The sequence below is a fragment of the Calypte anna genome, chromosome 2 (genome assembly GCF_003957555.1).
Source record: "Calypte anna isolate BGI_N300 chromosome 2, bCalAnn1_v1.p, whole genome shotgun sequence".
Classification (NCBI taxonomy): Eukaryota; Metazoa; Chordata; class Aves; order Apodiformes; family Trochilidae; genus Calypte; species Calypte anna.
In genome coordinates this window covers 49,401,284-49,428,932 of record NC_044245.1, presented here as the reverse complement: position 1 = coordinate 49,428,932, position 27,649 = coordinate 49,401,284, and the positions used below count along the sequence as shown (strand labels likewise).

The 27,649-nt window shown below is 39.6% G+C and overlaps 1 protein-coding gene across 3 annotated transcripts in view; it reads right to left on the bottom strand.

Moving 5' to 3' along the window:
• The window catches only part of BMPER (BMP binding endothelial regulator), a 150,899-nt gene that overhangs the window by 48,981 nt on the left and 74,269 nt on the right, over nt 1-27,649 (bottom strand). For all 3 annotated transcript variants that reach the window (XM_030445119.1, XM_030445120.1, XM_030445118.1), the window contains 6 exons: nt 23,403-23,502; nt 20,030-20,139; nt 19,245-19,385; nt 16,876-16,980; nt 11,450-11,495; nt 2,362-2,691 (listed from right to left, as the gene is read on the bottom strand). In XM_030445119.1, the coding sequence (XP_030300979.1) occupies nt 2,362-2,691; nt 11,450-11,495; nt 16,876-16,980; nt 19,245-19,385; nt 20,030-20,139; nt 23,403-23,502 (832 nt within the window). The remainder of the gene's footprint in view (nt 1-2,361; nt 2,692-11,449; nt 11,496-16,875; nt 16,981-19,244; nt 19,386-20,029; nt 20,140-23,402; nt 23,503-27,649) is intronic.

The following is a 27,649-nucleotide window of genomic DNA, read 5'->3' as shown; positions in this document are numbered from 1 at the left end:
GACAGAAAAGTTACATCAGCCCTGCTCTCTCATGTTTCTAACACAGGAATTTTTGACAAGGGACTCAACACGATCCCAACCACACCCATGACAAAGTACCTGCAAGAGCAAGGTGCCAGAATTGCTGCTGCATGGCAGCCAGGGCTACAGCTGGTGAGGAATTTAGCAACAAAACAGGTTTTCTCTGGAAAATGCCAATTCATCAGAACTGAAATGCTTCAGGGAGACGCAGCAGATTCAATGAACTTCCAACACAGCACAGGCAAGGCTCCAAGCTGTTTTCCTGCCAGCTCGCCTGGTGGGCTGCCTGGAAACCTGGACTCTCAGGGTATGCAACTCCAGGACATCCCTGTCATGCAGATTGCCCTGTAGCCAGGGACCACAAGGCTTCCTGAATCTTTGGGCTCCCCTGTTTTGTTCAGGGCCCAGCTCCCAGCTCTGCTAAAGGAAAACCAAAAGCCGTGGGAATGCTGGCTGAGCTGTAAGCATCAGCTCCTGCACTTCTCAGCCCAGTTTTACTTTGAATTTTGCTTCTACTTCAGTGGTTTTGCTTATTTTTCACTACTTCCTCCCTCTCCCTCTTTTTTCAACCTACACTGGGAAAGCATATATTTTTTTATAAAAATTCATACTTCATTCTGAAACAGAGAAAATTCTCCAGGTTTTTTCCCTCAGCACTTGGAATTTCCTGTGGAACAAAAAAGTTTGTCTTTAAACCAGTTCTACTCAGCACATTCCTCCTCTCTGCAGCCTCTTTGCTGCTTGTCCTCTCCCAGCAAAATGAAGCCATGCTGTTCTGCTGCTTTCCAGGCCTTACATGCTGAGGAAAAGAGGACTTGGCCCATTGTGCTGCATTCAGCCAGAGAAACCTGATCCTCCTCTGTTAATGGGAGGAATTATTCAGACTATAATTTGCAGTGATTATACACTGTTTGGTATGTTGTCATATGCCATGTTTGCACTCCCTCTGCCAACACATGGACGAGGATGTGTGTAGTCATTTATTAGGCTTGCACCAGAGACAAATAGAATAGCAGCAGGATTAGCTGTCATTCATCTCGATTGAGAACCTTTCCTAGCCTGTGGCTGGCTAATGAAATCCATATCACCAGTATTCATAGTGTTCAGCTGGCTGCAAAGAGAAACCCTCAAGATGCTTTTAATTAGAAGTTGTGAATAATGGTCAACTTGTGTGCATTTTATAAACAGCCACAAAAATCTGAAGTGCCACTTTGAGGAATGAGCCCGGAGCTGGGATCCACATGATGCAGACTTACATTTCCAGGGGCTATGTGAACAGGTGTCTAAGTTTTCAGCTCAACAGAGGATACTAGTGTCCCACTTGAAAAAAAATGATGCTAGATAATGAGTATGACTGTGAGTCACGCCTGTGACCATATCACTCCATAAGAAAGATTGGTTTCACTGCTTTCACATAGGATTTAATTGAATTAACAGTAAATAGCATTCTAACTGAAACAGACCTTCACTGTGTAAGTGAAATCTCCCAGGACTACAGTAGTACCTTACACATGCTAATGAGAAGGTTTTAAACTTCCCCTCAGTATTTATCTGTGCAAGGACGCTACAGTTTTAGAACAGTTTATAAAACCAAATGTAATTTCTCTGGGGCAGCATTTTGACAATGTATTTTCTAGGACTCAAAAGACCTGAGAGTCTGCTATCTCCCCACCTTGTTTCTACAAATAAGGGACCAGATTCTATGAAGTTTCTGATTTTCCTTTGCTTCTGGTGCTGTGGGCTCTCTTCCTCACAGACAAACTCTTACTAGATCACAAAACAAGCCAAAGAAGGTGGCACTGAACAGCAAATTAAGCCTTGGTTTTCAAACCTCCATTTTTTTGGGTAGCCTCAATGAAACGTTTCCCTAATTTGACAACTTAAACTCATTGAAGCCATTAGTTACTTTGATTTTATGTAATGGCTGACCTAGACTGTCAGGTATGTTGCTGCACCTGGGAAAAAACCTGAATGTTATGTTTAAGAATGAACCTTCTCGCTGTTCTTATCTGCAAGACTCTGCATAAGCCACTCAAGTTACTTGAAGTGAAAATCATGGCACATTCTTCTATGCAGGCAATAATTTGTCAGCTGCAGAATGAAACAAGTTTAGCAAACATTCTGCAGACTTCAGTCTCATAGCTGGGATCTCTCTCTGTTTGCGGACTGCAGGACTTTTGAAAGCACTTTGCATTCCTCAGATCTTTAAAGAATTATAACTACACTTATGACAGCTATCATGCTTTGTTACTGACTGCTGTTTATGTTGCACTTGAGAAGACACACATACAGGCAGAAGACACACACACACACTCACACACACACACACACTTGCCCTACCTGCTTTGGTTGTCACTTTCAGCAAATAACCATCCAAATCAATCTGAAATTGCGGTGTCTCGCAAGGTAGTGAGATGCGGGTCCCATTCCACTTCACTGTGAGGTGCTGCTGGAGGCTGATAGTGCTTCTGCCCAACACAAGGTCCACTGACTTTGTCCAGGAGAAAGAACGGGTCCGACGGGCATCGTTTTTTACCAGCACCTGGAAGGGCGAGGCAGAGGAGGAGCAGTCTTTCGTCAAAACGTACTGACATGTTCCCTGAAAGTTAAATGTCCGTCCATCAAAAGTGTTGTAGTGAGGGTCTCCAAATACAGTGCAAACTCCAGGCTCTGCAGGTGAGTGAGAAACAAAAGCACCATATCAGGATGAATCAAAGCTTGAAATAAGCAGTTGATAAGAACTTAGAGAACACCGCTCTCACCAAATTTGCCTGACACCCACTAGGAGCGTATATTGTGAAAAAGGAGCTTCATGGCTTTAGCAGATATCTTCCCCGAAACAGGTGGGATCTTAAAGCAAATCAATCCTTGGGGCAGTATAGGAAAGCTAACGTAGCTAGGAACCAATGACACATTTTTCAATCTATGTAATGGTCTCTTACACATAATGTACTGCTTGAACCGTTCAGGTTATTACAATGCCTGTGAAATTGTTCAAATAATAACATTTCCAGAAAGTACAAGAAACTTTCTTCTGGTTTACAAGCACAAAATGTCAAGTCTAAGCAATTTATTCTGTTGTCCTCTTGCTGATAGAGAGAAACAAGCATGACCAGAAACTCTTTAATCTCATGAGTTTTGGGCATCTCTTTTAATACATTAAGAATTACACTCTTGAAGAGTGTCTCTGATGCCAGCTCTGGGAGCACAAAGTATCTAAGACTACAGACATTTCTCTTAGATGGTTGAATTCCCTTAGGATGAACTACCAACCATAACTGTATTGTGGGAGCAAAGCCTAACCCACTAGCAGAAGCAGAATTCAAAACTTCATATGTATATTTGAGGCCAATTTTAATCCCCCCATTTAGGAAAATGTGATCCTTTGCAATTAAAATCTATCAGAGTATTTCAGCAGGACCTTATTCTGTCCATATTTTACATAGACACACTTATAAATATTGTACATGCATAAACTAGATATGTTTATTTTTCTCCCAAATTATCTGTCGAGCCATATAACTTATGTTGTCTATATACAACTGGCTTGTAGTAGCTGTTGTTTTCACCCTACCAACTAAAAGCCAGTAGTGCCTGACTAGTATGATGCAATAACTCTCAGGGCATGGTATTACTACCAATCATTTGCATCATTACAAAGGGAGAGAGATTTCTCATTGAACTTTGCAGCCGTATGCTGATGGGAGAAGCCACAGCTCAAAGGCAGAACCTTTTCACACTCATGTCAATGACACTGAGTTACCCCACAGTTACCCAGCAATTGATTGAGTTGCCTCTACAATCAAAGAGAGCAGCAAATTTATTGGCATTGCAGCCTTCTGGTATAACAATAGGTCCTAACCACATCTCATTGCTGCTCTTCCTGGAAGAAGGAGTCTCAAGGCAGAGAAATGCATGCTGCTACTGCCAGCTGGATACCCATGGGCTGAGGCTGCTTTTGAAAAATTATGCCTGTTTTAGGGGGAGGGCTTGGTGCTCTAACAATATTTGACTCAGTAATCAGAGAGCTGTGAACAGCATCAAGAAAAAAAAAACAAACCACAAAAAACCAAAAACCAAAAAACCCAAAACCCAAGGAAGGAGGGAAGAGTAACAAGGAATAGAATACTGTCACTGAAAAAAAAAATCTCGAATTAACAATGGTTTGCCTGAACAAGCAGCTATAAAAAGGCAAATTCAAACCTACAAAAAAGAGACAGGGATTTAATGGAGACGAGGCAGGGAATTCCTTTGGTGGAGCACAATGCAGCTCTGATTATGCAATACACCTTTTTCAGCAGAGTTTGTCAGCCTAAGCAGACTTATGCTATGCTAAAGCTATAATATTTCTGGTGTTTTTCTAGCTGTGGTTAAAGAGCATCCAAGGATACCTACATGGAGACACAGAAAATGGTGCTGAAGGAGACATTACCTTTTCCTTTTCCAGCTGTAATGCAGAGTTACCTGTACCTAAGTTATCCCTGACAGATGTTTATCTAACCTGCTCTTACTGAGCAGCAATAACAGCAACTCCACAGCTGCCTCCACCAACTTGTGGCAGCACTCAGCTGTCCTTGCTGCTAGTAAGGTCTTTCTAAAGTCTAGCTCAGTCTCCCTCACTGCATGGTGCAGTCCATCACAGAGCTGGTGCCTGAGAGACTAGCACTTCACTCCTAACTTGCCACATGCAAGCTTCTTTAACTAAGACTTGGCACCATTATTACACTTCTTTAATATGTCTGGCAACTAGGGACCAGAAGTTTTGATTTCTCAAGGACGTCATGTTGACGGCTCCTTCAGAAGTCAAAATGAGCCACAGTTGATCAACACCTCTGGAAATCAGACTTTAAGCAGAGCCTAAAAACCAAGACATTTAGATCAGAGAGTGCTTTTAAAAAATTACATACCCTTCTGTGAGCCTCATTTTCCTCATTAATACAAAGGAATATATCAATATCTGTCTTCTAAAGTCCATAAAAAGATGAATAGATTCTCCACAAATTGGCAGGAACCATATGGATTTTAATCACCAAAGTCATTTTTACCAATGGAAAAAAAACCTGTAGATTTTATATGGAGACTATCTGACTTCACCATTACTAAATCATCCTAACAAGCTTCTTATTTCCCAATGTACAAATGTAATTATCTGCATGATAAATATTCAGGTACATTTTATTACCTTCTTAGATTCTATTTAACTTTTTCAAGCTTTTCTTTTTCTTCAAACATACTGACAGCTTTTATGAAAACAAGAAAGCTATCAACAAAAATATCAGTCCTAACATCAGTGGCGATTTCAGAGAAGAGTACTGGTTTATGTCTACATTTCTAGAAGCCAAGACTGTGGAGATGTTATACATGTCACTACCTAACACATCAGGAGTGGGAGGCTGGTTCTTCACCTAAGCAAATAGCTAAGAGGCAAGACATGAGAGAAACAAACGTAATAGAGGGATGTGCAAGTAAAATTGATAGTGCCAATGGGATCCAAAGGAAACATTTATTTTTAATTTCTAATGTGTTATGCAGAGTAATGTTGTTTTATGTTATGTTACATCTTGTCACATCATATGTCAACTTGATGCAGTGCAGTTAAAATAAAAAGAATGTATTTTGGACTGGATAGCTGAATGTCTGATCCAAATTTTGCTGTTTTCTTTAATATCCAAGGAAATGGGGGAGGGAAAATCTACCTAAAAACAGCCTGAATAATTGATTCTCTGATATCACTGTGTAAAACATTCTTGAAAGGTTTGCTAAAATTGTGGGTTTAAAAAAAAATCTACACCTTGCAACACTGTGTGTGAAAGCTGGCACTGACACTAAGAAAAATGGGTTGGCCTAGAAATAAACCTTAAAAACTGAGCATAACAAGACTGCAAAAGATGGGCAACATGAAAAAGAGTTCCTGCCACTTTTACATTTTGGTTTGTTGTTTATTTCCTATTGGGAGGCTTTCAGTCACCATGCTTTAAGGTTTGCTTCTTTTATTTCTTCCAGTCTTTCTGTTCAGCTGTTTTTGAAATCTATTGGAAGCACAGGTTCCCTGGTTATGATCACATGGGACTTGCTCTTCTGTTGAGACATCACAGATGTAGAGGTGTCGTTGCATCACCAAAGCTACATTTCCCAACCCTGGAGTATGAATTTTGCTAATCTGTGCAAACAAGGTGAAGATTCTTCCCTTTTTTTTCCTACAGTGAATTGTTCCTGGCTTATTGTGGATACTCCTTGTCTCTATCAGCTTTCTAGGGTAGAGTTAGGAAAGGGTAATTATAGATACTACTTTTCCCTAAGGCTCCACCAGCCTCCAACTGTTTTCAGCCTAAGGACTTTCTGAGCTGGACATGGTTTCTCTTTATTTAGTAACCTGCAATAGACTTCTTTTCTGTGAATATTTCCAGTGTCCCCTTCAACCAAATATGTTTTTAGCATCCACAACATCGTTGCACCAAGTGCATAAAAAAACCACTGCCTCTTGCTTGTTTTGAACCAGTCATGATCCTTTATGTCTCCTTTGCTCACCTCCATGTGCACATGAAGGCAAATATACTTATTCCCTCTCTGTCCCTGAGAAACAGAGATTTATTTTTCAGAGGAGAGCCCCAGAGCTACATTCTGGAGGCTATGCTTTTCAAAAGAGCCTTAGGCACTCAGTTCTCATTAAACGTTACTGGGAGCTGGCCACAAACATCTCTAAACCTCTTTTGGAAATCCTGCATTTAGGCTCCCAAATCAATACTCAAGACTTTTAGCTTTTGAAAAAGCTCAGCATTTTTCACTTTCTTTTTTTTTTAAGCAACTAAATATGGGTTTCATATTTTTACATTTGACAACAATAAACTACATCTGTGATTCGTGAAGCTTGCTCAGCTCACAACTAAGACTCTACAGCTTACTTGCAAACTAATAATAATAGTATTCAGGTGCTAAAGTGAATACTACAGAACTCCTGGCACACTTGCTTTGCATTTCTAAATCATAAGACCAAATAAAATGAAATAGTGACTTTCATTAGAAGAGGTAATGGGGAAAGTAACATGTGGACAAGAAGCACCATTTTTAAAAACACATTTTCTGAAAACAAAACAAAACATAAAAAAAAAAACCAAATAAAAAAGAAGTTGCAAAAGCAGTAGTAAGGAAAAGAAATCTTTTAACATTCCCCAAATTTTACCACACTCTCATAAGTTAAAAAACAAAAACAAAAACAAAAACAACCTTATGAAATCATGACCTGTTTTGGCCAATACAGAGGCATAGATTCTGAAAGACAATGCATTTCTACTAAGTAGTATGATGAGTAAAAGTAAGAACTACTCACTGAAATAAGTGGTTGCCAAAAACCACTGCCTTTCCCTCCAATGCCCCCACCCTCCAGACAGTATTTAGCCTTTCTAGAAAGGTGATATATTTATATATACTGCTTGGTGGAGGCCAGACAGTCAGCACACACATCCTGACCATCCGGAGAGCATGAGCATACTGGCTGAACAATTAGCACACTTGTAGCTCCAGAGCATCCACAGGATATATTGTCTCTAGCTGGGTTTATTATTTGTTGGGATATAAAGGAAATGGGACACAAATCCATAGGAAACCAGGCTCTGTTAGCTCTAGTGCTCATGGAATAGCTTGTTTTATTTTTTCAGGAGATCAGAGCATTCAACTGAAGTCCAAGATGTCCAGATGTCTGGTCACACTCTTCTGGGCTTGTAGCTAGTTAAGAGTGGCCAAGAAAAATATACTTTAAATTATAACTAAAATTGGTTTGGACACTTTCTAAGTAAGGAGGAAAAAATACAAGTTTACCAGTTAAGGGTGTTCTGGTTGCACATCTATAATTCAAAAATACCTCAGCTTTTAAACAATATAATGAAACTTTGAATGCAATTAGTCCATATGCTGAATTAAGCCCTAAATCAAACAGAACACATTATTAAGTTTTTTTTAAAACTAGCTACAGAACACACATAATAGAATTTCATTAGCTTTTCTTTAAAAAATTGATAGCCATAGAGTACTTTCCTCATAACTGCTGCACGGTGCAGCTTGATATAATACACATTACAAGGTGTGGTGTCAAAAACTCCACAGAAGCCTTTATGGTCTATTTCATAAATAAAATAGCTATAGCAATTTGTCCAAGTACATATTTATACAGTAGACCATCATGGCTGCAATGGCTGAGGAGATAAATCATGAACAGCATTCCATTATGAATAAACAATTGCAGTCTTTTTGTTGATGTATTTCTCCATGGCAAGGAAATAACACAAGAAACAGCAGTAGCAGGGGCCTATATGGTCCTTCAGTTCCTCTCCCTGCTCTCCCAGCTACCTACAATTTACAGCCCCACTTTTTTATTTGTTTGTTTGTTTTCTTTTTTTTGTCTTGGAAGAGTCATCAATGTTGTCAATATTCCTATAAAAGCAAATAAAAAGAATGCAGGACCAGGTGAAAGCACCAGTCTTTCTGTCCTAAGGCTGGGTCAAAATGGTCTTGAGTTTGGTTTAGCTCTGCTGGCCATTTTGTCAATTAAAAAAAGCTGCAGGATGATTTGTGATGAATGAAATTTTCTGCCCCAAAGGAGGCCTTTAGTGAAAAAATTAATCACATGTACTACTAGACCTAGATGTCTGTAGTCCACTTATAAAGCCTCACAATGACTTCCATAAGGCTCTGTTAATATTATGGATCCTGGTTAAAATATGGTTGCAGTAGGAAGGTTTCATAGGTCTGCTGTAATTTCAGCAAATTCTTTGTCAAGAACAAAGATTTAACATCCACTGCAAATTCCCATCTTTGTCTGGAGCTGAGAGCAGTCTGTTACTGTTATTTGAACTCAGGTTTAGTGTTGTTTTTTTTAATATGAAAATGACCTTGGTCTAACATAGGATTACTAATTTATGGAATTGACGTCAGCGGTGATTTTTCTAAATCAAGTCCAAAAGAGTACATTTCATTACATTTTTACAGCAGCATAAACTAAACTGTTGAATTTTCCACTGGTATGACCACTGTGTTTAATTAGTGATAACTGTAAGCCAGCCATAGAGCTTAAACAGCAACATGCCAAAACTAACCGTAGTTAACTTCGGCAACAGTAGACAAAAGAGACTCTCCAGCCCTTTAGGAGACAAGGTACTTTTTCTCTCTGCAACAAATTGCTTTGAAAATAATCCTGTGATTATTATTTTTTAGTTTAAAGTGTATCCTTTAACAACGTGACTGTTTTTGACCCACTTCATAGAAATTGGCTGCATTTAAACTGTACTCAAAGCTCTCCTGTGTACAGTATGTTCTTGTACCTCCTATGTTGTTTTTACTTTGGAAAATTAATATCTGCTAGACCGCCAGAAACGTCTGGTGTGTTAATATGTGGAGAGAGGATTAACATGAGTGGGTGGGTGAGGGAAAAGGCTGTGCATGTACATCTTATCTCATCATAAACTGCCTGAATTAGTAAAGCTTCTAACTACTATCTGAGATAGTCATCATCACTGAAATCTTCATGCCTTTTGCCTGTCTTGTGTCATGATGAAATTTACAGCACTTCTGGCACAGAGGTGGAATTAGCTCTTTGCAAATGGCAGCTGTTAAAATGCTAACTTTAAAAGAGCCATTGGCAGCCACCACTGCTGTATGATAGGGGTATTTAAACCCTTTGATTGCATTACCTGATAGAAGCTGGGAACAGCCTTTTAATCATAAAAGGTTGCCATCAGCTCAAAATCAGCTTTCCTCCAAATACTAAATGAGTCCATAGTGAAGCACCTCTCCACAAAAATCCCTCTCTGTTCCATGTGCAACAGAGGATCACTGAGGGACAGTGCAATGAGCCACCCAACCTTAATTACAGCCAGTGCAGTGCAGAAAGGACCCATAAGAAGAGAGTGTATATCCTGAGGGCTTCAGGGAGAGCTAAGAGCATTCTGCCTGTACATAGGTTACTGGGAATATGGACAGAAGCTTTTTACAAAGCTGCATGGAAGGAGAACAAGGAACAATGGTCTGCCCTAAATTTCACATCTTACTGCCATAATTATTCCCTTCTTAGATCACTGAGTTCTGACTTTTTAGGTAACCTGATTCCTAGATGAGTTATTTTTACTGTGAAGAAAACCATTTTTCGCCTCCTTCTCCCATAAAACAATTATAACAAGTTATCATCCTCTGGCAACATTTCTGAAAGAGTCACTGTACTGTCTTCTTTTTAACTCTTTACAGTAGATTCTCTGGTCCTTTGAGGGAATGGCAGGCCCCATTATTTTCCTCCCCCACTCATGTTACAAAAGAAGACATGAGAAAGGTTAAACAAGACTGAAACATAAGAACAGAGGCAAGATAGAGACTGATAAATTCATGGCACTAATAACACGTCATGTTCTAGCAGACATTTATGCAAATTTCTTCTCCCTTGAATACGAGCTAACATGAAATGAACTGCTAGTCAGTTGAATCTTCTTTCATTTCTTCCTCTGCTCAGTATTATTCAAGTGTTTCTGAGATTGCCACTTGTATTTAATTTCATTTTGATACCGAAGTCATGCAAACTAGATTTTTTTAATCACAAATTTGTATTTAAAAATAATTGAGCTGCACAGTGGAAAATCAGGTCTCTTTAGCATATGGAATTAATACTAAAGGTTGATCAGCACAACCAATTTTATTTTAGACAAAAGAATAGGAAACACTCTCCTTAAAAAACCTGTTCCTTCTTTAAGAAACCTTCCTATAAATCACAAAACCTAATTCTAGCAGTCTGCCCCTATTTGGTAAAATACTTAAAAATGTCCTTAGGGAAATATGCAACTGCATTCTGCTAACTTCAGTGAAGACAGGTTAAATATGACAAGCTTAAAGATAACTTTGTCTAAGTGCTTTGCTGACTAGGAGAGAACACAAGTGGTATCCTAAAATGATTGTTGATGAAGTGAAGAGTAAAGGGATAAAAAAGTGGTGGTTGAACTATACATCATACATACAGAATAGCTTGCTATTATACTTTAGACTCTTGCCCCAGACTGAGTCTCAGATTTCTTCACACCTTCTTTTAACTCTCCCAAATCATCTGCAAAGGTGTTGGATTATATATACACATAGCCAAGCTGATATTTACAGGTATAAAAGGTCCTAAAAGTTAAAACTCTCTTCATTTGCTTATTTAATTACCTACAAATTTTACATGCCAACTAAATCTTCAAAAAGCAGCATCCCAGATTTGACAAAATAGTGTCATTAAAAAGATAGGCATTTTATTTTAAATTTACAGATTTATAGGAGGCAACATCTGTGGTCAGCAATAATCATCTGCACTTTAGACACCTCTAAAAAGAAGGTAGAAAAGAAAGCATACTTCTACTATATTTATTTTCTCTGAAAGAATAAAAAAGAATTTAAATAATGCGAAGAAAGAACTTACTTTCAGTGCAAATAGGACAGCATCCTTTTCTGTTCAGGATTTTACCCTAATTGGGAGAAAGACAGGCTGATTTAATGACAGAGTTTTTGGAGCAATGACTATGTTATGTTCTAAGGCTGGATAAACCTTTGAAAATAGTTTAAGTTTTGCTTGAACTCAATGCCCTGGTTACAGCTTCAAATATCAGGTGCTAAAAACAGACAGAACTATTCAAAGAGCTTCCTGGCAGTTTTATAAGAAATGGAATACTAAAAGGCTTCTCTGTTACCACTTTTCTCTTTAGAGAGAGTGTGAGAGAATTTTGGACTCATGTATTTATGGATATGTAAAACAGACTAGTCTTCAGGTTAACAAGATTGCTACTTTTTCCCCCACCTCCCAAAATATATACGTTTCCAATGTACACTCTTCCAGTTACTACATAGAGGCAATATGCTTCACCCCCACACTACCCCCCAGATAATTCATTTTTTCTACAAAAATGAAAGAAGGAAGAAGGCACTGGTAGAGGTCTAGTTTGGCAGATGTATTTCATGGATAAATCTTGTGGTATCTCTCACCAAATCATATTGCCAAGTATGGACCAGTCTCCCCAGGGAAGCAAATGGGCATTCATTCAAGGACATGTAAAGTCTAAAAGCAAATAATTTGGTGTAATCATAGTAATATGGACAAAAGATCTGAGTCTTTATTTACCACTCTGCCCAGATCAATTTAAATTTATGGTTGAGAAGGCTGGCTTGAAGCAGGAGGCATGCCTTTGTGTACATACATTCATGCCTCCTTTTCAGTCCTCGTCGAATTAAAAGATGTTCTATCTGACTTTACTTAAATACCCTGAAGCTAAACCATCAAGCTAGAGAATAAGCCTGGAAAATTTCAGACTGAATGTGTTTTTCCAAGCAAAAACTGGCTTGGGTTATAACAGAACTTACAGTGATATTGGAGCTCACCCGAATTCCCATACTGGGAAGAAATAGGCATACGGAGCTGTGCTGCTCCCCAAAACCAACCCTTTGCTCCAGCAGTAGTTGAATACAGATAAATTCCCTTTTGTGGGACCACTGGTCCGGTTCCCTACCAAGCAGGTCAACAAGGGGTGGCCAGAAAGAGCAATCAAAGAGAGCAGTACTATTCTGCCCACTCAACATACACAGCAGTGCAGAAAAGCTTGGGAAAACAGACAAAAAAAAGGTGGCAGCTCTAAGCAGAGAGCAGGGAAGTGGGCAAAGGCTGCAATCCCTCCTGCTGTCGGCCTTGCTTTCTGCCTACAGCACTGCCAAGCTTTGACAACATTCATGGAGAGAAATGAATTCCAACTACCTGGCAGCAGGCTGGAGGGGAGGGGGCTCTGTCCTGCTGGTGCTTGATGTACTCAGTTGGCATGAAAGAGAGCCTGGGGATGGTGCACCAGGGCTCATCATTCACAGGGCATAAAGGTTCAGCCTAAGCTTGTCTTTGAATGTGTAACTGTGTGTGAACAGATTTTAGACACATCTGGACGTGAGAAAGGGGATGGATCAGGGTTTCATGAGTAGTGTGGGCAATGCTTGGATGTTGTGTGAACATCAGGCCCCAGAGCAAAGAGACTAGAAGAGGACCAGGGTGCAACAGGGAGGACTACCAAGAACCTGGTAGGACAAAAACCCTTAAAGAAGGAACTGCTAAAGTTGCACAGAAACAGGGAGCTGCCCAACGCTTATTTTTACGAACAGAAGATGTGCAGCTGAATGCCACACACTGCACTGCACAGCCTTACCCCTCCATTTCAATAAAAGAGTTGAAATCATCAGCCAAGCTGGAAGTGGCAAGAATTCAAGTGAAATTGGAATCTCCAAGGCAGCCTGCTGAGGCTGGTTACTTGAGCCACCATGTTGGCCCGAGATTCTGTTTTTGTCTTGTAGAATAAGGAAACCCATTATTGCTAACATATGCTGCAAGAGTTCGTTAGCATTGAGGGTTCCCTCAGGAGTGGGCTAAGTGATGTGATCCCATTTTTCCCTATGAATATTTATAAGCAGACCACATTTGAGTCTATTTATTTTCTGGGATTTTTCTTCTTTTTTATGAGGTTTTCAATTTTATGTCTGAGGTTTTTATTTTCTATTTTTTTAAGGCAAGACTAATTGCAGGGGGGAGGGGGTTGTTTGGTTGTGCAATAGCAACAGCTGTTGTTTTTTTGTGTCTCATTTGGCACTAGAGTAAAAACAGCAACTTTTTGTTTGTAATAATAACAGATGTGTGTAACATTAAATGCAGTCTGTGCTAGAGATGGGAGAACGTGTTCTGAATAAATTTTCAACTTATGTGAAGTTCACGGGTTCAAAATTTACCCACAGAATCGAACCCTGCAAATGTCTTCACGTGCTGTGAATTTAATTTGATTAATTTTTGCACAGCCTTGAAGCTCAGAAAGGCTGTATGCCATAAAATTCACCAGGCTCTCCTCTGGCAGTACAAAAAGAGGGATGTCCATGACTGCTGACCATTGCTCCATTTTAGTGGGGAATGCAAAGGTGCAAGGAGAGGAGGTGAGGTGGAAAATTATAAGAGTCAGTAATTGGAAAGAAAATGGCAGAAAGCAAGAAAGAGTCTGAAGCAGGACCAGGGCAAGCAAATAGCAAATTAGGTAAGAAAAGGTCTAAGGATCACTGGAACCCAGTTTTGCCAAGTGCTGAGATTACTCCCTTTCTATAAAGTATTTAAGCATGTGTTTAAGTTTAAGCACACATGGAGGGCCCACTAACTTCTGCAGGAGTGAACACATGCTTAATAGCTCTGCTGGAGGGGAGCCAGCATGTACCGCACCTTGCGGGCTGATGCTCCAGGTAACTGAGAATCTCCGTGGAGTCAACAGCCAGAAAGCAAGAAACAGAAACCACAAGCCACAAGGCTCACTAGAATCCCAAGGAAGACAGATTTGATTTTAACTGTGACAGGAGGGATTGAATTTGTGAGATGTATTGCCTCCACTGCAGATCAAAAGACACTAAGACAGACAATTCCTCTAATTACCGATACAGGATTAAATCCAACTCTAAAAAGAAAAGAACAAAAGGAAGAGAAGAATGTTCCTGCCCCTATAAAGAAAATGAAAGAAATACCAGAAAGAGTCTTCAAAAATATTGCAGCCTGTGGCCAGCTCATGGAATAACACAAATGGTTGCACAGTATTGGAAATTTCTGCAAAATTACCACTTTGAAACCCATTCTTTCAAGAAATAATCTATGTTGATGAATTAAACAACATTCCATCATCCCAACATAGCCAAAACATCATGCAAGGAGTATTAAAGTGCACAGCAAAGTATTTAGGTCAAGGAATAATGCTGTAGGTTTCTTGTGAATCTTCAATCCTTTCATTCTCAGTTATGTATATCATAACATAGTTTTAATGAGATGAATTTATGTAGCCTAACTCCCTAAGGGATGCTAAACAGCATTTCATTCCACAACAGTCTTCAATAGTCAGTAGAGACTGCTTACTGCCAGAAATATTAAGAGATGAAAAGAGTTCACATCCCTACAGTTTGCAGAGACAGCAGCATAACTCTATGCATGATACTTTTAGTATCAGAATCACTTTATTTTTATAAATGTGGTGTCTTTAATTAATGTTTATAGATTTGTGACAGAATATCTCATCAAAGAGAGTGGAGCACAGATGAAAAGTAAAAGATTTAAATCCATTAGCATACATTACTTGCTTTAAAATTGCTTAGTACCCACATGGAGTAGGAAAATAAATCTCACTCTAGTGCTCACATTCTTTGCCCTACTTGTCATTCCAATTTAGTTTGGAAGAGCAGAAATGTAAGGTGTACCTGTGGAGGAGGGTGTGCAGCTTGCTGTAGACTCCATTTTAAGGTGAGGAAGAGGCTGACTGGTTAGATACTGGAGAGAATGGTGCTGCAGGGTAACAAAGATGGGCTTTTCAGTCCTGAGGAATTGGGCCTTGTCTGAGGACTCAGAAGTCTAGGGCAGCTTAGGACTTCATGTTAATAGTGTAGCAGCGCTGAATGAGTTTGTCAGTCAGTCATGCTGCTGCAGGACTGCAAATGGTGAATTTATAACCACCGCTGTTTTCATTTTAGAAGCCACTTCAACTCATTATCTCAATGCCTGAATTTACATATGGGTACTGCTGAAGTTCTGTGTTGCACTTAAGATCTATATTAGGTCATATATAATTATTTGATCTCAAAAGCATCTTAAATGTTTGAAATGCATCAGCAGAGGGAAAATATAAATGAGATGCAGTGTGTGCCTGGCCCTTGGCAAACAAAGAATTTGAAGACCTGAGGGGTACAAGCTCTCACCTCCTGCTTATGCTGTGAATGGTGTGAAGGCAGCAAACCTGGCTGCCCCAAGTCAGACCAGGTTCTCAGAAGAGCAGCTCCAGCTGTTTGCATTTCCTAAGATGTATGCAGCATCTAATGTGAAGCTCACAAACAGAAGAACTGCTCCCTGTAGTGAGTGCCAGAGTGACAGGTAAAGGATGTCCCCTCTCCTAAAATGCAAACATTGCTCTTGCAGCCCAGAGTCAGAGCAGAACTGGGAGCACCAAGGCACAGACTCTCTATTCTACCACCGCCTCTGGCTGTCAAAAGTTCACACATAAAATTTTACAAACTAGAGTTTGTCATTTAAAATTTTGTAGCTAGGTGTCTGTGAGTCATATTTTCCTCACTGGCTTCCAGGATGGAGAAGGAAACACTGAGAAGGTGTAATGCTAACGACTTGGCTCTCTTCTGAGGTTCTGTTCAAAGATCTGCCCTTACACGAGGTGCTATTTAGAGCTCCCTCTTCTGAAAGCCTGAGCCATTAAAACAATGTCAGTGACAGAAATCCAAGAAACAAAAGCTGACCCTAACTCAAGGTTTCAAGTAACACTAATTTTTTAAACAATCAGGTAAAGTTATAATTATAGCACTCTCTGGGTTCACTTCAGAGTCTCAAATGGAAAATACTCAGGCTGCAATCTTAGAGAGAGAGGCATGGCTAGGCTGAAATAATTTACTTTGTCTAATTTACATTTTCAGCCAAATATTAAGCCTCAAGTGCACTGAAAAATGCAAGTACAACAACCTTCTGTGGTTTGCCTTAACAAGACATACTCTTGAAATATTAGCAGTCATCCTACCACTCTATAAAACTATTAAATATCTGTTCCAGTGCAGATACTCGGGACACAGAAAGCTAAAGCAAGGAGGAGAAAAGGAGCACAGTCTTCAAAGCAAAGAAGCCTATATTCAGGGTAGCAGTAGCAGACTTGGAGAATGCCAGCCTAAATTAATATGCCATAGGATCCTTTCTTTCCAATGTGTATACCCCAATGCCATGCACACACTCACAAGAAACACTGAAAAAGATGATGGTAGGGGAAAAAAAAAGAGAAGAAAGCTCTGTTCTTTTCAAAAACTCACATGAGGACAGCTGCTGACTGGAATGCACTGTTTCTTGCGACACTCTGTCTTGCCTTTCACACAAGCACAGATGGTGCAGTTCACAGAGGACCACATCTCTCCATCCTGCAAGAGGGAACATGATATAGTATCAGCTGGGGTGGCAACAGGAAGATATTTTAGCAATGTATCATTGCACAAGAAAGGATGGCTTTCCCTGTTGGCATTGTGTCATTGTTTAGTCTAAAATACTTTAAGGTGATTGTCTATGGCCAGTCAGATTAAAGGCAAAGATCAAATTCAGCAGAGTTTTCTTCCCTTTAGCCCCCTAGGTCAGAAATTCATTTTTCCAAGGCTAACCAAATCACATTTGCATTTTTCATCGGTGTCCTGATTATTTGCATTGTTTTCTCTCCAGTATGTGTCTGAGATGTGATCACACCTACCAGAAATTTTCATCTAACCTCACATAATTAGAAAAACCTGAGTCATTGGGTTGAGTGACGTCTTTAAGTTGTTGCACATGAAGTATTTGATTAAGATGTCAGCATATAGTGAATTTATTTCCAGATGCAGCACTTAGGACAGGAATGGTCAAGTAATGAATTACAATTTAGAATACTTACAGCACTTTCACAGATACTTGATCTGCTAAACATCTGAAATTGTTAAGATATACAGTGCTAAACCTCTCAAATGCAGAGCAGGTAAGATGGTCAATGTATGTTTCTTAAAGTATCAGGTGCAGAGCAAAATATGCCTCACAGTCTTGTTCCCACTTAGTTGGGAAGTATTGCCCGTGGAACTGCCCTGGCTCTTTTTTACATAGTGTTACATTTGCCAAGTGTGGTTCCTAGAACATTCTGTCTCACCCACTTAAGGTCTTGTGCTAGCCCACTTACAGCCAAAATGTGCATGTTTTCTGTTCACAGGGCTGCTGTGAAGGAAGGGTGAGGATAGACCTGACAGGAATAGGCACTCCAAGCAGGCAGCTATGAACAATTACGTGCCCACCTCAATATGATTTTCTGACCAGAGAGAAAAACAGACTAAATTTTAAATGCCAAGGAGCCTAACTTACTCCACACAACATGCTTGGTCAAACGCTGTCTCTCCTTTGTCTTTTGTTCCCAAGACATGTTACGATTGCCTGGTGTTCTGGATACACCACATTTTCTTGTGTGCCTCTAATGACCACTCTCCAACCATTTACCAGTGTACCAGAATATATCAATGTTGACTGAATGCAGCTACCCTGACTATGTTGTCTCACAGCTGTTTTTTTGCACAAGAGCACAAAAACACATTTGCTGTGCCCATTCTACCTCTGTTAGACCATTAACTTCAACAGAGCAACACTGCATTTACCTTTTTGCACACAAGGCCCAAAATGGTTGCACTGTCTCATTATTTTTTCTTGCTCCATTTAATACTTAGAAACATAATAAAATCTTCACAAGAAGCAGAATATTTTAGTTGGGTGCCTTAAAAGTGGGCATTTGTTCCTGAAGCACAATAGCACCAGTGTGAAAGTGCCAATCAGATGGAGTATAGTCTCAGCATACAGTAGGTTTGCAAGTAATTTCCAGAATAAACACTTCAGCTATGTACACAAAAGATGGAATAAATGGGAAGCAATTCTGGCTGAGGAAACCAAGTACTCACAAAGGATTTAACATTTGATCTGATTCAAGGGTCTCTTAATTCACAGATGGTCCATGAGGTGACAGAACCTTTCTGACAGAGTGTCATAAAAGCTGCACCACTTGGAAAAACAAAGAGGGTCTCAGCAATAGCAGAAGTGTTCTACAGGGAAACTCTTGTGATTGGAAACATTGGGTGAGAGTGCAGTAGGTAACAGTTATTACAAGGCTATTCCATTGTAAGATGTCAGGGGTGCTGTTCTTACCAGAGACGTGAAATGTAGTAAATCAAGATGAGTAACTTTCAGCCAAGATGAACTTTACCAAGCTCCTGCTGGCTCAGCTATGGGAGAGACCCTTTGGCTCAGCAGCTAAAGCCTACATCCTACTCTGAACTTTTTCTTCATGAATATCAGCATTTGGGAAAGCAGAAAATTACTATCTCTTACTGAAAGTGCACTACTCTAATAAAACAGCAGCTTGAACCTCTGCATATGGAGAGGGAGACAACATGTCACATCAAGGAGGAACCAACCTTTAACTGCTGTGTATGAACAATTTACACAAACTTAGACACAAAACAGCAGATGGTAAATTTTGCAAAGCTTTGCCTCTGAGTTGTTCTGTCATCAATTAGGGCAGCAAAGGTTCTGCTAAAAAACAAGCCACAACACTAATCTACAATAAACTCATCCTCTTTCAGCTGTTACAATGGCATCCATTCTTGAGCCACACTTGAAAGTTTACCTGGAAGATCTTATTGCCAAACTTGCACACTTTCACTTCCTCAGGAGATATATATGAGACACACTCCTTGCAGCAGTGGTCTTTGTTTTTATTGCATTCACCGGGGAGTAAGCACCTCTTCTTACATATCACTGTTGAATCCTACATAAAAGGGTAAAAGGAAATCATGTCATCACCAAGATGTTTGTGCTCCTGTGTGTCCTTACCATAACATTTCTACTTGCTCACTCATTGCATCTACCCAAGCTACAAGCCAACTGCTTTGAGTAGGTCAGCTCAGAGAAAATAAAAATTATTTATTGGATTGAGGGAAGTTTTCATGGTCTGTGAAGCTAAAGCCCAGCTTGTACTTCTTTTGCCCCACAAAATCTTACTGATTTGGTGACTAGTTTCATTTTTTTGCCCAGGTGCAGAAGCACAAGTGGTCACAGTAATGGTAGACAAACTAAAAGCAAGTCACTGTCCATCAGCAGAGATGTGTTAATTGACCATTTTGAAAGTCCCCTTCCACTTGTTTGGAATGCACTAAACTTGTAATGCAAACACAAAAGAGGATCACATAATCTGTGTGATTTCACTTTGCGTCACACAGTCAGGCATAATGTCTCAGCTGAAGTACTTGGTTAAATTTTCCTAGCACAACTGCAAGTGCTCTTCAGATCAGATTCTCTGGGACCACACAAGATGCCAAAGAATAGTGTCAGGGTTTACAGTTTCACAGACCTACAAATTACTGCTAAGTCAGCAAGCCAGCAGCATACAATACCAACACATTGTGGATTTACCTTGCATGTACATGTTGTGCAGTTGTCATAAATAAATGAGGACCCATTATCATGCACGTTGCTGTGAAAGAGGCAGCTTCCAAATGGGAGGTCAAACACTTTTCTCTGCCCTGAGTATAAATAGAAACACAATGTGGTTGAAAAGATGCCATATTGTCAACAAAAATAGTAGGGATTATTGTCTCCAGACCAAATTCATGTGCAATATGTCATTTGCTATGTGTTTCCATTCTGGTGTGAAAAAAAATATGTACTTCTAACAGTTCACTGTTCTTCTAGCACACATTCATCTGTACAAAATCTACTGTGGGAGGGAATATAAATATAATTTATGGCATGTTTATATTGGAAAAATCTTTCTTCTCTTTCTCATCATAAAGTGCACAGTACAGCTAAAGGAATAAAAAGTAAGCACTGCAAATTCTTAGGATAGGTACCCTTGAACTAGTTTAAACAGTCTTTAATTTAGTGTAGTAACTTATCAAATAAAGCAAACTTAGCTGGTTTTAGCATATCTACCTCAGGGGTTCACATCAGACAAACCGAATCAACTTAGTGACACTGATGAAAAATCAAAACATTGATTGTTGTCCAGTCTCATTAAGATAGCTTTGTGTACCATGTCCACACACAGACTCAAGAAATACTTGGGTTTTCACCACTGATGACCAGAATGAAGGTGACACAGGATATGTCATTTCCATAATCAATATAATATTTGGGTTTCATAAGAGTGAGGTAAGGTTTAGAGCTTTAATACAGGGAAGGCAGCTTCATTATCAAATCTTTCCTGAAGTTCTGCAAAACTGCAGGCCCTTCCAAATCCAAGCTGCAACACACTTTGCCATTTTGCAGACTTCTATAATTCCCCATCTTCTTTTATTTACTAAAACACTATACTTATCTTCCTGGTTTTGAATACCTTCCCCTGTGTACTTTTGGTGGCAGCCAACTTGTAAGTTCTGAGATCTGATGTTAAATAGGCATCAGTTCCGAGACAGGGAATAGCAACTATAAGTACATAAAAGAAGTTACTAAGTACTAGGCCAATACTTTAGCTCTCAAACCACCAGATCTTGGCACACTATAATTCCTTCACTTTTCAATAATTCTTGATAAATGTACAACAGCCTAAAAGAAAAAGTTTCAGTTTTCCTCTGAGATATAATCAAACAAAAGGATAAGTACACAGCAAATTCCACTGGATTCGCCTTGATTTTTTACAAATCTGGTGTTAAAATAACTATAGAACAAAAATTAAGAAATAATTGCTATAGTTCAGTTAAACACAATTTGAACACCTTTCTCCTGCAAATTAGCTACCTTGGATTAACCTGTGCTGGCATAACCAGCCTTCTTTTTATTGAAAGTGCATCTTTACAGAAGTTTTAATTTCTCTTGCAGGACTGGCACATGAAATTAGTGAAGGATGCTCAATAGCCCTAAAAGGAACTGCCTTACGTCCGTGGACCAGTTATGGACAAAGCCAAGCCATAGCCTTGCCTTTAACTGCATTTCTACTGCTTTACGTGGGGCCAGGACTTCAATAGCATAACTTATGTCAACAAGTGAACAGAAGTCCAGCTCTCTCTCACAGCTTATTTCCATGCCTTGAAAACCACCCATCACAATTCAGGGTGGCCAACCCAGTTCAAATAGTTGGTAAAAAACCACTGACAAAGGAGCTACCACTTTAAAAGATGTGGTGGTGAGTATATTGGCTTAATGGTTGGCTTTCCTGGCTCATAACCACTAGTTAAACTAATAATTCAAGTCCCAGTAGAGTCCACAGCATTCTTCTAAGCTATATACGCTGAGTATCAGGAATTCAATTGCAGGGAGGTCCTCCACATGATACTTTAAAAACCATGCCTCAGCATCTCTGTAAAACGTTTCTCCTTCCAGACCTCCATGCAGTTTGCTACACACCCCTTGGCTCTACCTCCACTCTAAAACTTTCAGCACTTCTCTGCAAATAGATATTGTCTGCTCACAGGTATGTGACATGCTTTAGAGAGAAGACCACATAAAATGAAAATCATTCTTTTTAGTGAACTCATTTACAGACATTTCAAAAAGAGAAAAAACACTCTGTAGAAAAGTCCCCAAAAATTAAAGCTGAGTTTTGAATGCCTAGATCAAGGAGAGGAAGGTTCATCTGGAAAAAGGGTGGTGTGGAGAGGACAAGAGGATTCTACAGCAGGAAAAGAAAAATGTCCTCAGCCAAAACAGATCAGCATTTCAGTTTTTTCCTCTCAATTTCATTCCTCTATGGTATTACTCTCTGATGCTCCAGTTAAGAGCTCCAGGCAGATAGTTATCTGTATCAATTCTCAGTTAGCAAATAAACACATAAATAAATAAACTCAGGTATGTTTCAAGTGGTTGAAAATGTTAAGTATCATAAGAAGATGAAAATCTCTATGGCTTGCTGCCTCCAAAGCCAAACCTCTCTGTACCCCTAAACTAGCTCTGGAAACAGACTTTGGATAGTAGTAAAGCTATGGTCAAAATTACAAAAGTTTCTATTGAAGAACTGGCAGTTAACAGCTCTGAATATTTTAAAAAACCTACGTATAAGCTCAAAAACCAAAATAAAGGGAATTTACTTAGTAGGTTGTATATATTCTTTGTTTATGAAATCAAGGGACACATGCTAAGGAATTTTATTCTGTGGGATCTGTGGATATGGCACAAGCAAAATAAAGGACGATCAAAACTTTTGATCATTGCTTTCTTCAGCATGACTTGGAAGACCAGCTTTTCCTAGAGAGCTCTTCTTCTTAGCACTTCCGAATTATTCCTTTTTTTAAAATGTATTGGAAAGATGTAATTGAAAGTATTCCTAGCTGAAACCACTATTCCACCATAAGAAGGCAATGAATGATGAGGCAGATTCCTGGGTCTGTGACCTCTCTGACAACAGCTTATAAGAATGCAGTTTCAGTCCAGAAGTTTCTTCAGAGCTGCCTTTCCTCAAATAAAAGAATGCAAATGAACACTTGAATAAAAATATGGGAGGGTGAGGCCTTTTTCTTGTGGCAAATTCCAACAAAACACTTCCTCCCGTCTCAACCTGCTCTGTAAAACATGCAGCAAAGATGGGAAACATCTCTTGATTTGTCTGCCTAAGCAAGCCAACCTGTCTATGCTCAAGTGCTCTTCTGCAGCTGCATGCTTAGTATCACCCATCACAACCCTATACACTGACCATGAGTAACTGCTTAAAGCTGTAGGCTATAAATGCCACTGAGTAATACTGTCTCTTCCACTTCCTAGAATTTACCAGGATTGTGAAATACTAATATGAAAGATGCTATGCAGAAACATATTATATTAATTACTAAATTACCAGGGCAAAAAACCCACTCACCTAAGCATTTGGGACAACACTGTCCAGCAGGAGTGTGACTGAGGTGCTGGGGACAGGACAGAATGGGACAGACTTCTTGGATGCACTGTGTTCTGCCACCCTGAAGGAAAACAGACTCCGTTAGAAAGAAAAAGACAAAGAAAAAAAAAAAAAAGAAAAAAGGAAATGTCCAGTAAATGCGCACACACCCACACAGACTGGTAACAAGTTTTCAGAAGTCTTAGCCAAAGCAGCATTTGCCAACAGAAATCTCTGCTTGCATCAGGCATACAAGGAAGGTGCACAACTGGCCTTTAACACTTTTGATATTGTTTGCAGAGGCCTTGGTTTGCTCCCGGTTTTTTTATTCTCTCAATCGATGAAAGTAATAGTTGAAGAAACAGCATCTTTCTCTCTTATTTCTTGGTGTGGATATGAGAAAACCAGGGAGAATAAAATAATTATCCATGAACCTTTTTGGATGCTCAAAAAAGTCATTGAGCAGCTTTTTATATTATTCTTCACCTCCCGTGTCATGCCCTTCTGGGTTTGTCTGGGATAGGGATTTAGTGCTGAAGCAAGATGTGAGCAGGTGTTCCTCCACAATACCCATGACCTCAGAAACCAAATAAGCCAAAACTACTTAAGAAAGCACATTCTTGTTAGCATCTGAGTCAAACTATGCAAACCTGGGTCTGCTGTCTTCAGAGGACTGAAAACCAAGAGGGTATATGCAATTTTGAGAATTATTGTGGCAAAAAGATGTAGTGAAATGAAGCAACCAGGTGCCACTAATTGCCAGGTAGTGGGCATGAGCTTGTGTTAAGCCCACCTGTGCCTGACAATTAGTGGCACCTGGTAGCCTCATTTCACTACAAAAAGAGAAAAAAACTAAGCAACCTGGACTGGCTATATTCGTATCAATGAATGTTAGGAACAGAGAGGCAAAAAGCACAGCAGAGACAAAAGCACATAATATATGTCTGAGATTAAGTCAGTCAAAAGAGCTTTTTGTTCTAATTCTGCACTGTTGTCTGATTACTTCACCATGCTTATAGAATACTGTGCTTAGGTCTGGACCTTCCACCAATATGTGCTCCATTTGCTCATAAGAATTCCAGGTTGTTCAACTTTAAAATTCAGTTCTCTTTTGTTTAAGCAAGAAAAGTCAGCCCTTCTCATCTAACTGCCCTGCTTTATTTATCACCCAGAGCTGCAGGCTCATCCCAACAATAAGCTTTGTGTTCCTGGATGCTCTGATGGAAGACTTATGAACAGCCTCCTCCCACCTACATGCTGGATGCCTCTCAGGGTTCCTTGGGGAGAGATGGAAAAAGCTGTTCATTTGGAAGAGCTGTGTGCCTGAAATGACACTATGCCATTCCATTCCTAATGGCCTCAGTGAATCATGGAGCTTTTACATACAGGCAGATCCACATATACACTATTAAACAGAAAATAACATACTGACAGTACCCTCATTTTATAATAAGTTTTAGGCACTGAAGTCTACCTGTCCCGTGGGGCTGCCAAAGCATCCTGAATGCACGTGGCTTAAGGACCGCTCGTAATTCTTTCACTGCAGCATGCAGGAACACAGAGGTTATTGTAGACTGAAATGCCTGCTCTAAATTAAGGGTCAGACCAAAAACTTGACAAAACAAAGTGAATTTTTCATTGATATTCCTTACGACGCTCAGGGAATAGCTTTGTGAGAGGAGATACAGGTGCGGAGTGAAAGAGAAAATACCCAGAAGGACTCTCTCAAGCAAGTGCCATGATTCAGCCCAGAGAAAAAGGCTAAGAGAGACAAAGTTCAAACTTCAGTGAAAGTTGAGGGAATGGGAAAAAGGGTACAATGACCTCATGCTGGTTACAGGATACAGCAATACATCCCCAGCAGATGGAATGCTCCAACACACGGTGTTGCAACTTTCTTTATATTTTTTGCAATTTCTTGCTACTTTGCTTCTGTGTTTAATATTCACAAATTCTATACTTCTGCAGAACTACTCTGGAATATTCCTTCCCTGTTATATTGAATGAAAGTTTAAGCTTAGGACGTTATTGAGATATTGCCTTTTGAGTCTGTCATATAGTTTTTTGTTTGTTGCTTGGGTTTTGTTTGGGGTTTTTTTTAATACAAAATGCTATGGATAAGATGAAATATCTCTTCATATCAGTGATTTGCTTAAAGCTCATTGTTTACCTTTTGCACTGCCACTCGTCTGCAAAAACCAAAGTCCAGGTGCATCTCTCTCTTTACTTCACTGCTACTCCTGCTTCCAAGTACAGTGCTGCTTTTAACACCAAATTTTTTTTCTAACTTCCTGTTGACCCAGATAGGCGCTTTCAGGCTTGATTATCTTGTTTGGGTTCAATTTAAAAAACAGTCAGAAATAAATCAAACTGTACCATTTAAAGTAAGAATCATTCTATTTGCTCTACAGAGCTTAGAGGGATAGCTCACTGGGCACTACAAAGAGCTGTCAAAACATACACAATATTTCTTTTTTCTTAAAGAGACTTTGCAATTCAAAACTCACAAAAAAGCATTCAGAATAGCAGCTTTCAGGCTTTCAGGGCAGGATTAGGCAGTGCTGCCAGTGCTTTATAGAGCTATATAGAAATAACAGTGCAACCAAAGTTCAGTAAAAAAAATCAAGGGAAAAAATAACTCTTGAGAGCAAAAAGATTAGCTCTGGATGGTCTAAGACAAGGTGGGAACTGCACAGTAAACACCTTCCCTCCTTCACCTCCCAATTATATCTACAGCTTGTAGCTCACTTCTCCCTGTAATCATAACATCTCCCAGGCAGAACATTCCTGGTCCAAAGCAACACCTTCCAATAAAACCAAACCTGAATTGGAAGCCAGCACAGATCAAGAAGTAAAAGTGACATCTGCTTCCTGTGAGAAATGCTATTCAAGAGCTAGGCAAATAAATCCTTGAGCAATATGTGAGCAATGATGTGAAGCCTTAACAAGGGGCTGCTGCTGCTGCAGTCCACAGCCTCCTGGAGGAAACACATTTTGTAAGAAATCAACACTCCACAATTAAAAGATTCACTTTCCATCTTGGATACAAACAATACCAGTATAACTCCTGCTGACACCTAGTATTTGCAAAATAAAGCAAGAAGCTCCCTGGTATCAGCTCAGAGGGTGGTATGGACTGAGGTATCATCTCACCTCAGCAGCTTTCTTGAGATTGAAGAGAGGGGAAGATGAAATATCACTTTCAGGCTCTTCCATGAAAAATCCATCTTTGAGAAAGGCAGCTTTTCTAAAACAGAAGCATGAAGCTAGTCTAGCTACCAGTCCATTCATTTCTACTAAGCTTCTACCTTGACTCTGATACTTCAGTGTTCAATAAGGATACAAGAAACTTGGCAAAGTTGAGATGTGAACCCACTGAGGCTGCAGATGACCTTGCTGGAGACACGGGATGAAGGATAAAGTGCAGTTTCTGAGCAGACTACCCCTGTGCCTGGTACACAGCACGTGTGCAGCCTGTGTGCTAGGAGACATGGAGAGAAAAACATCTGCAGAAAAAAAACCAAAACCCTGTCTGTCCAAAAACTCCCCAGAAGCTGAGAATTTGTAATTCATCTCCAAGACCCTTGGGTTTCTTCTACTATCAGGACAAGAACAGTGGCCACCGACAGCAGAGCTGCCCAAGCAGATTTTGAAAGTATTCATGAAATGTCAAGAGGACAGAGGTTTCTGTACTCCCAATTTTTTTGCTACTGATAACAAGCACGCCTAAACTTAATAATATTTTGTATACATGTTATTTAATGTTTAAGGTTAAATTCAGTGTTATTAAGAATAATGTTTCTTGTGGGCATCTCATTTTCCATTTCATTTTCAGGCTTTATCTCTGTGCTTTAACAAAGCCATAAATCATCTAAAAAAGATTCCTCCCTATTTTTGCCCTATGTTCACCCTGTGCTCTGCTAATCCTCCAACAGAAGTAAAATTTTGTTAAGTGCTGGTATTAGGATTCAGCCCACATTAGATTGTAGGCATTTAGTTTAAACTTCCCTTCTAGAAATTTGTAAGGTTTCAGTTGCTACCAGTGAGGCTATACAGGGGAAAAAAAATTATAAAGAAATATAAAAATGACAGTTCTCTCAACTCCAGGATACGTATTCCAGACATCTAGAGCAAGGTCAAATCCAGACTGTAGCCTCAGCAGGGGTTGCTGTAAGAACTAAGATGGATGTTTGAGGTTGTCTCCAGCAATGAATAAAGATGCCACCAGC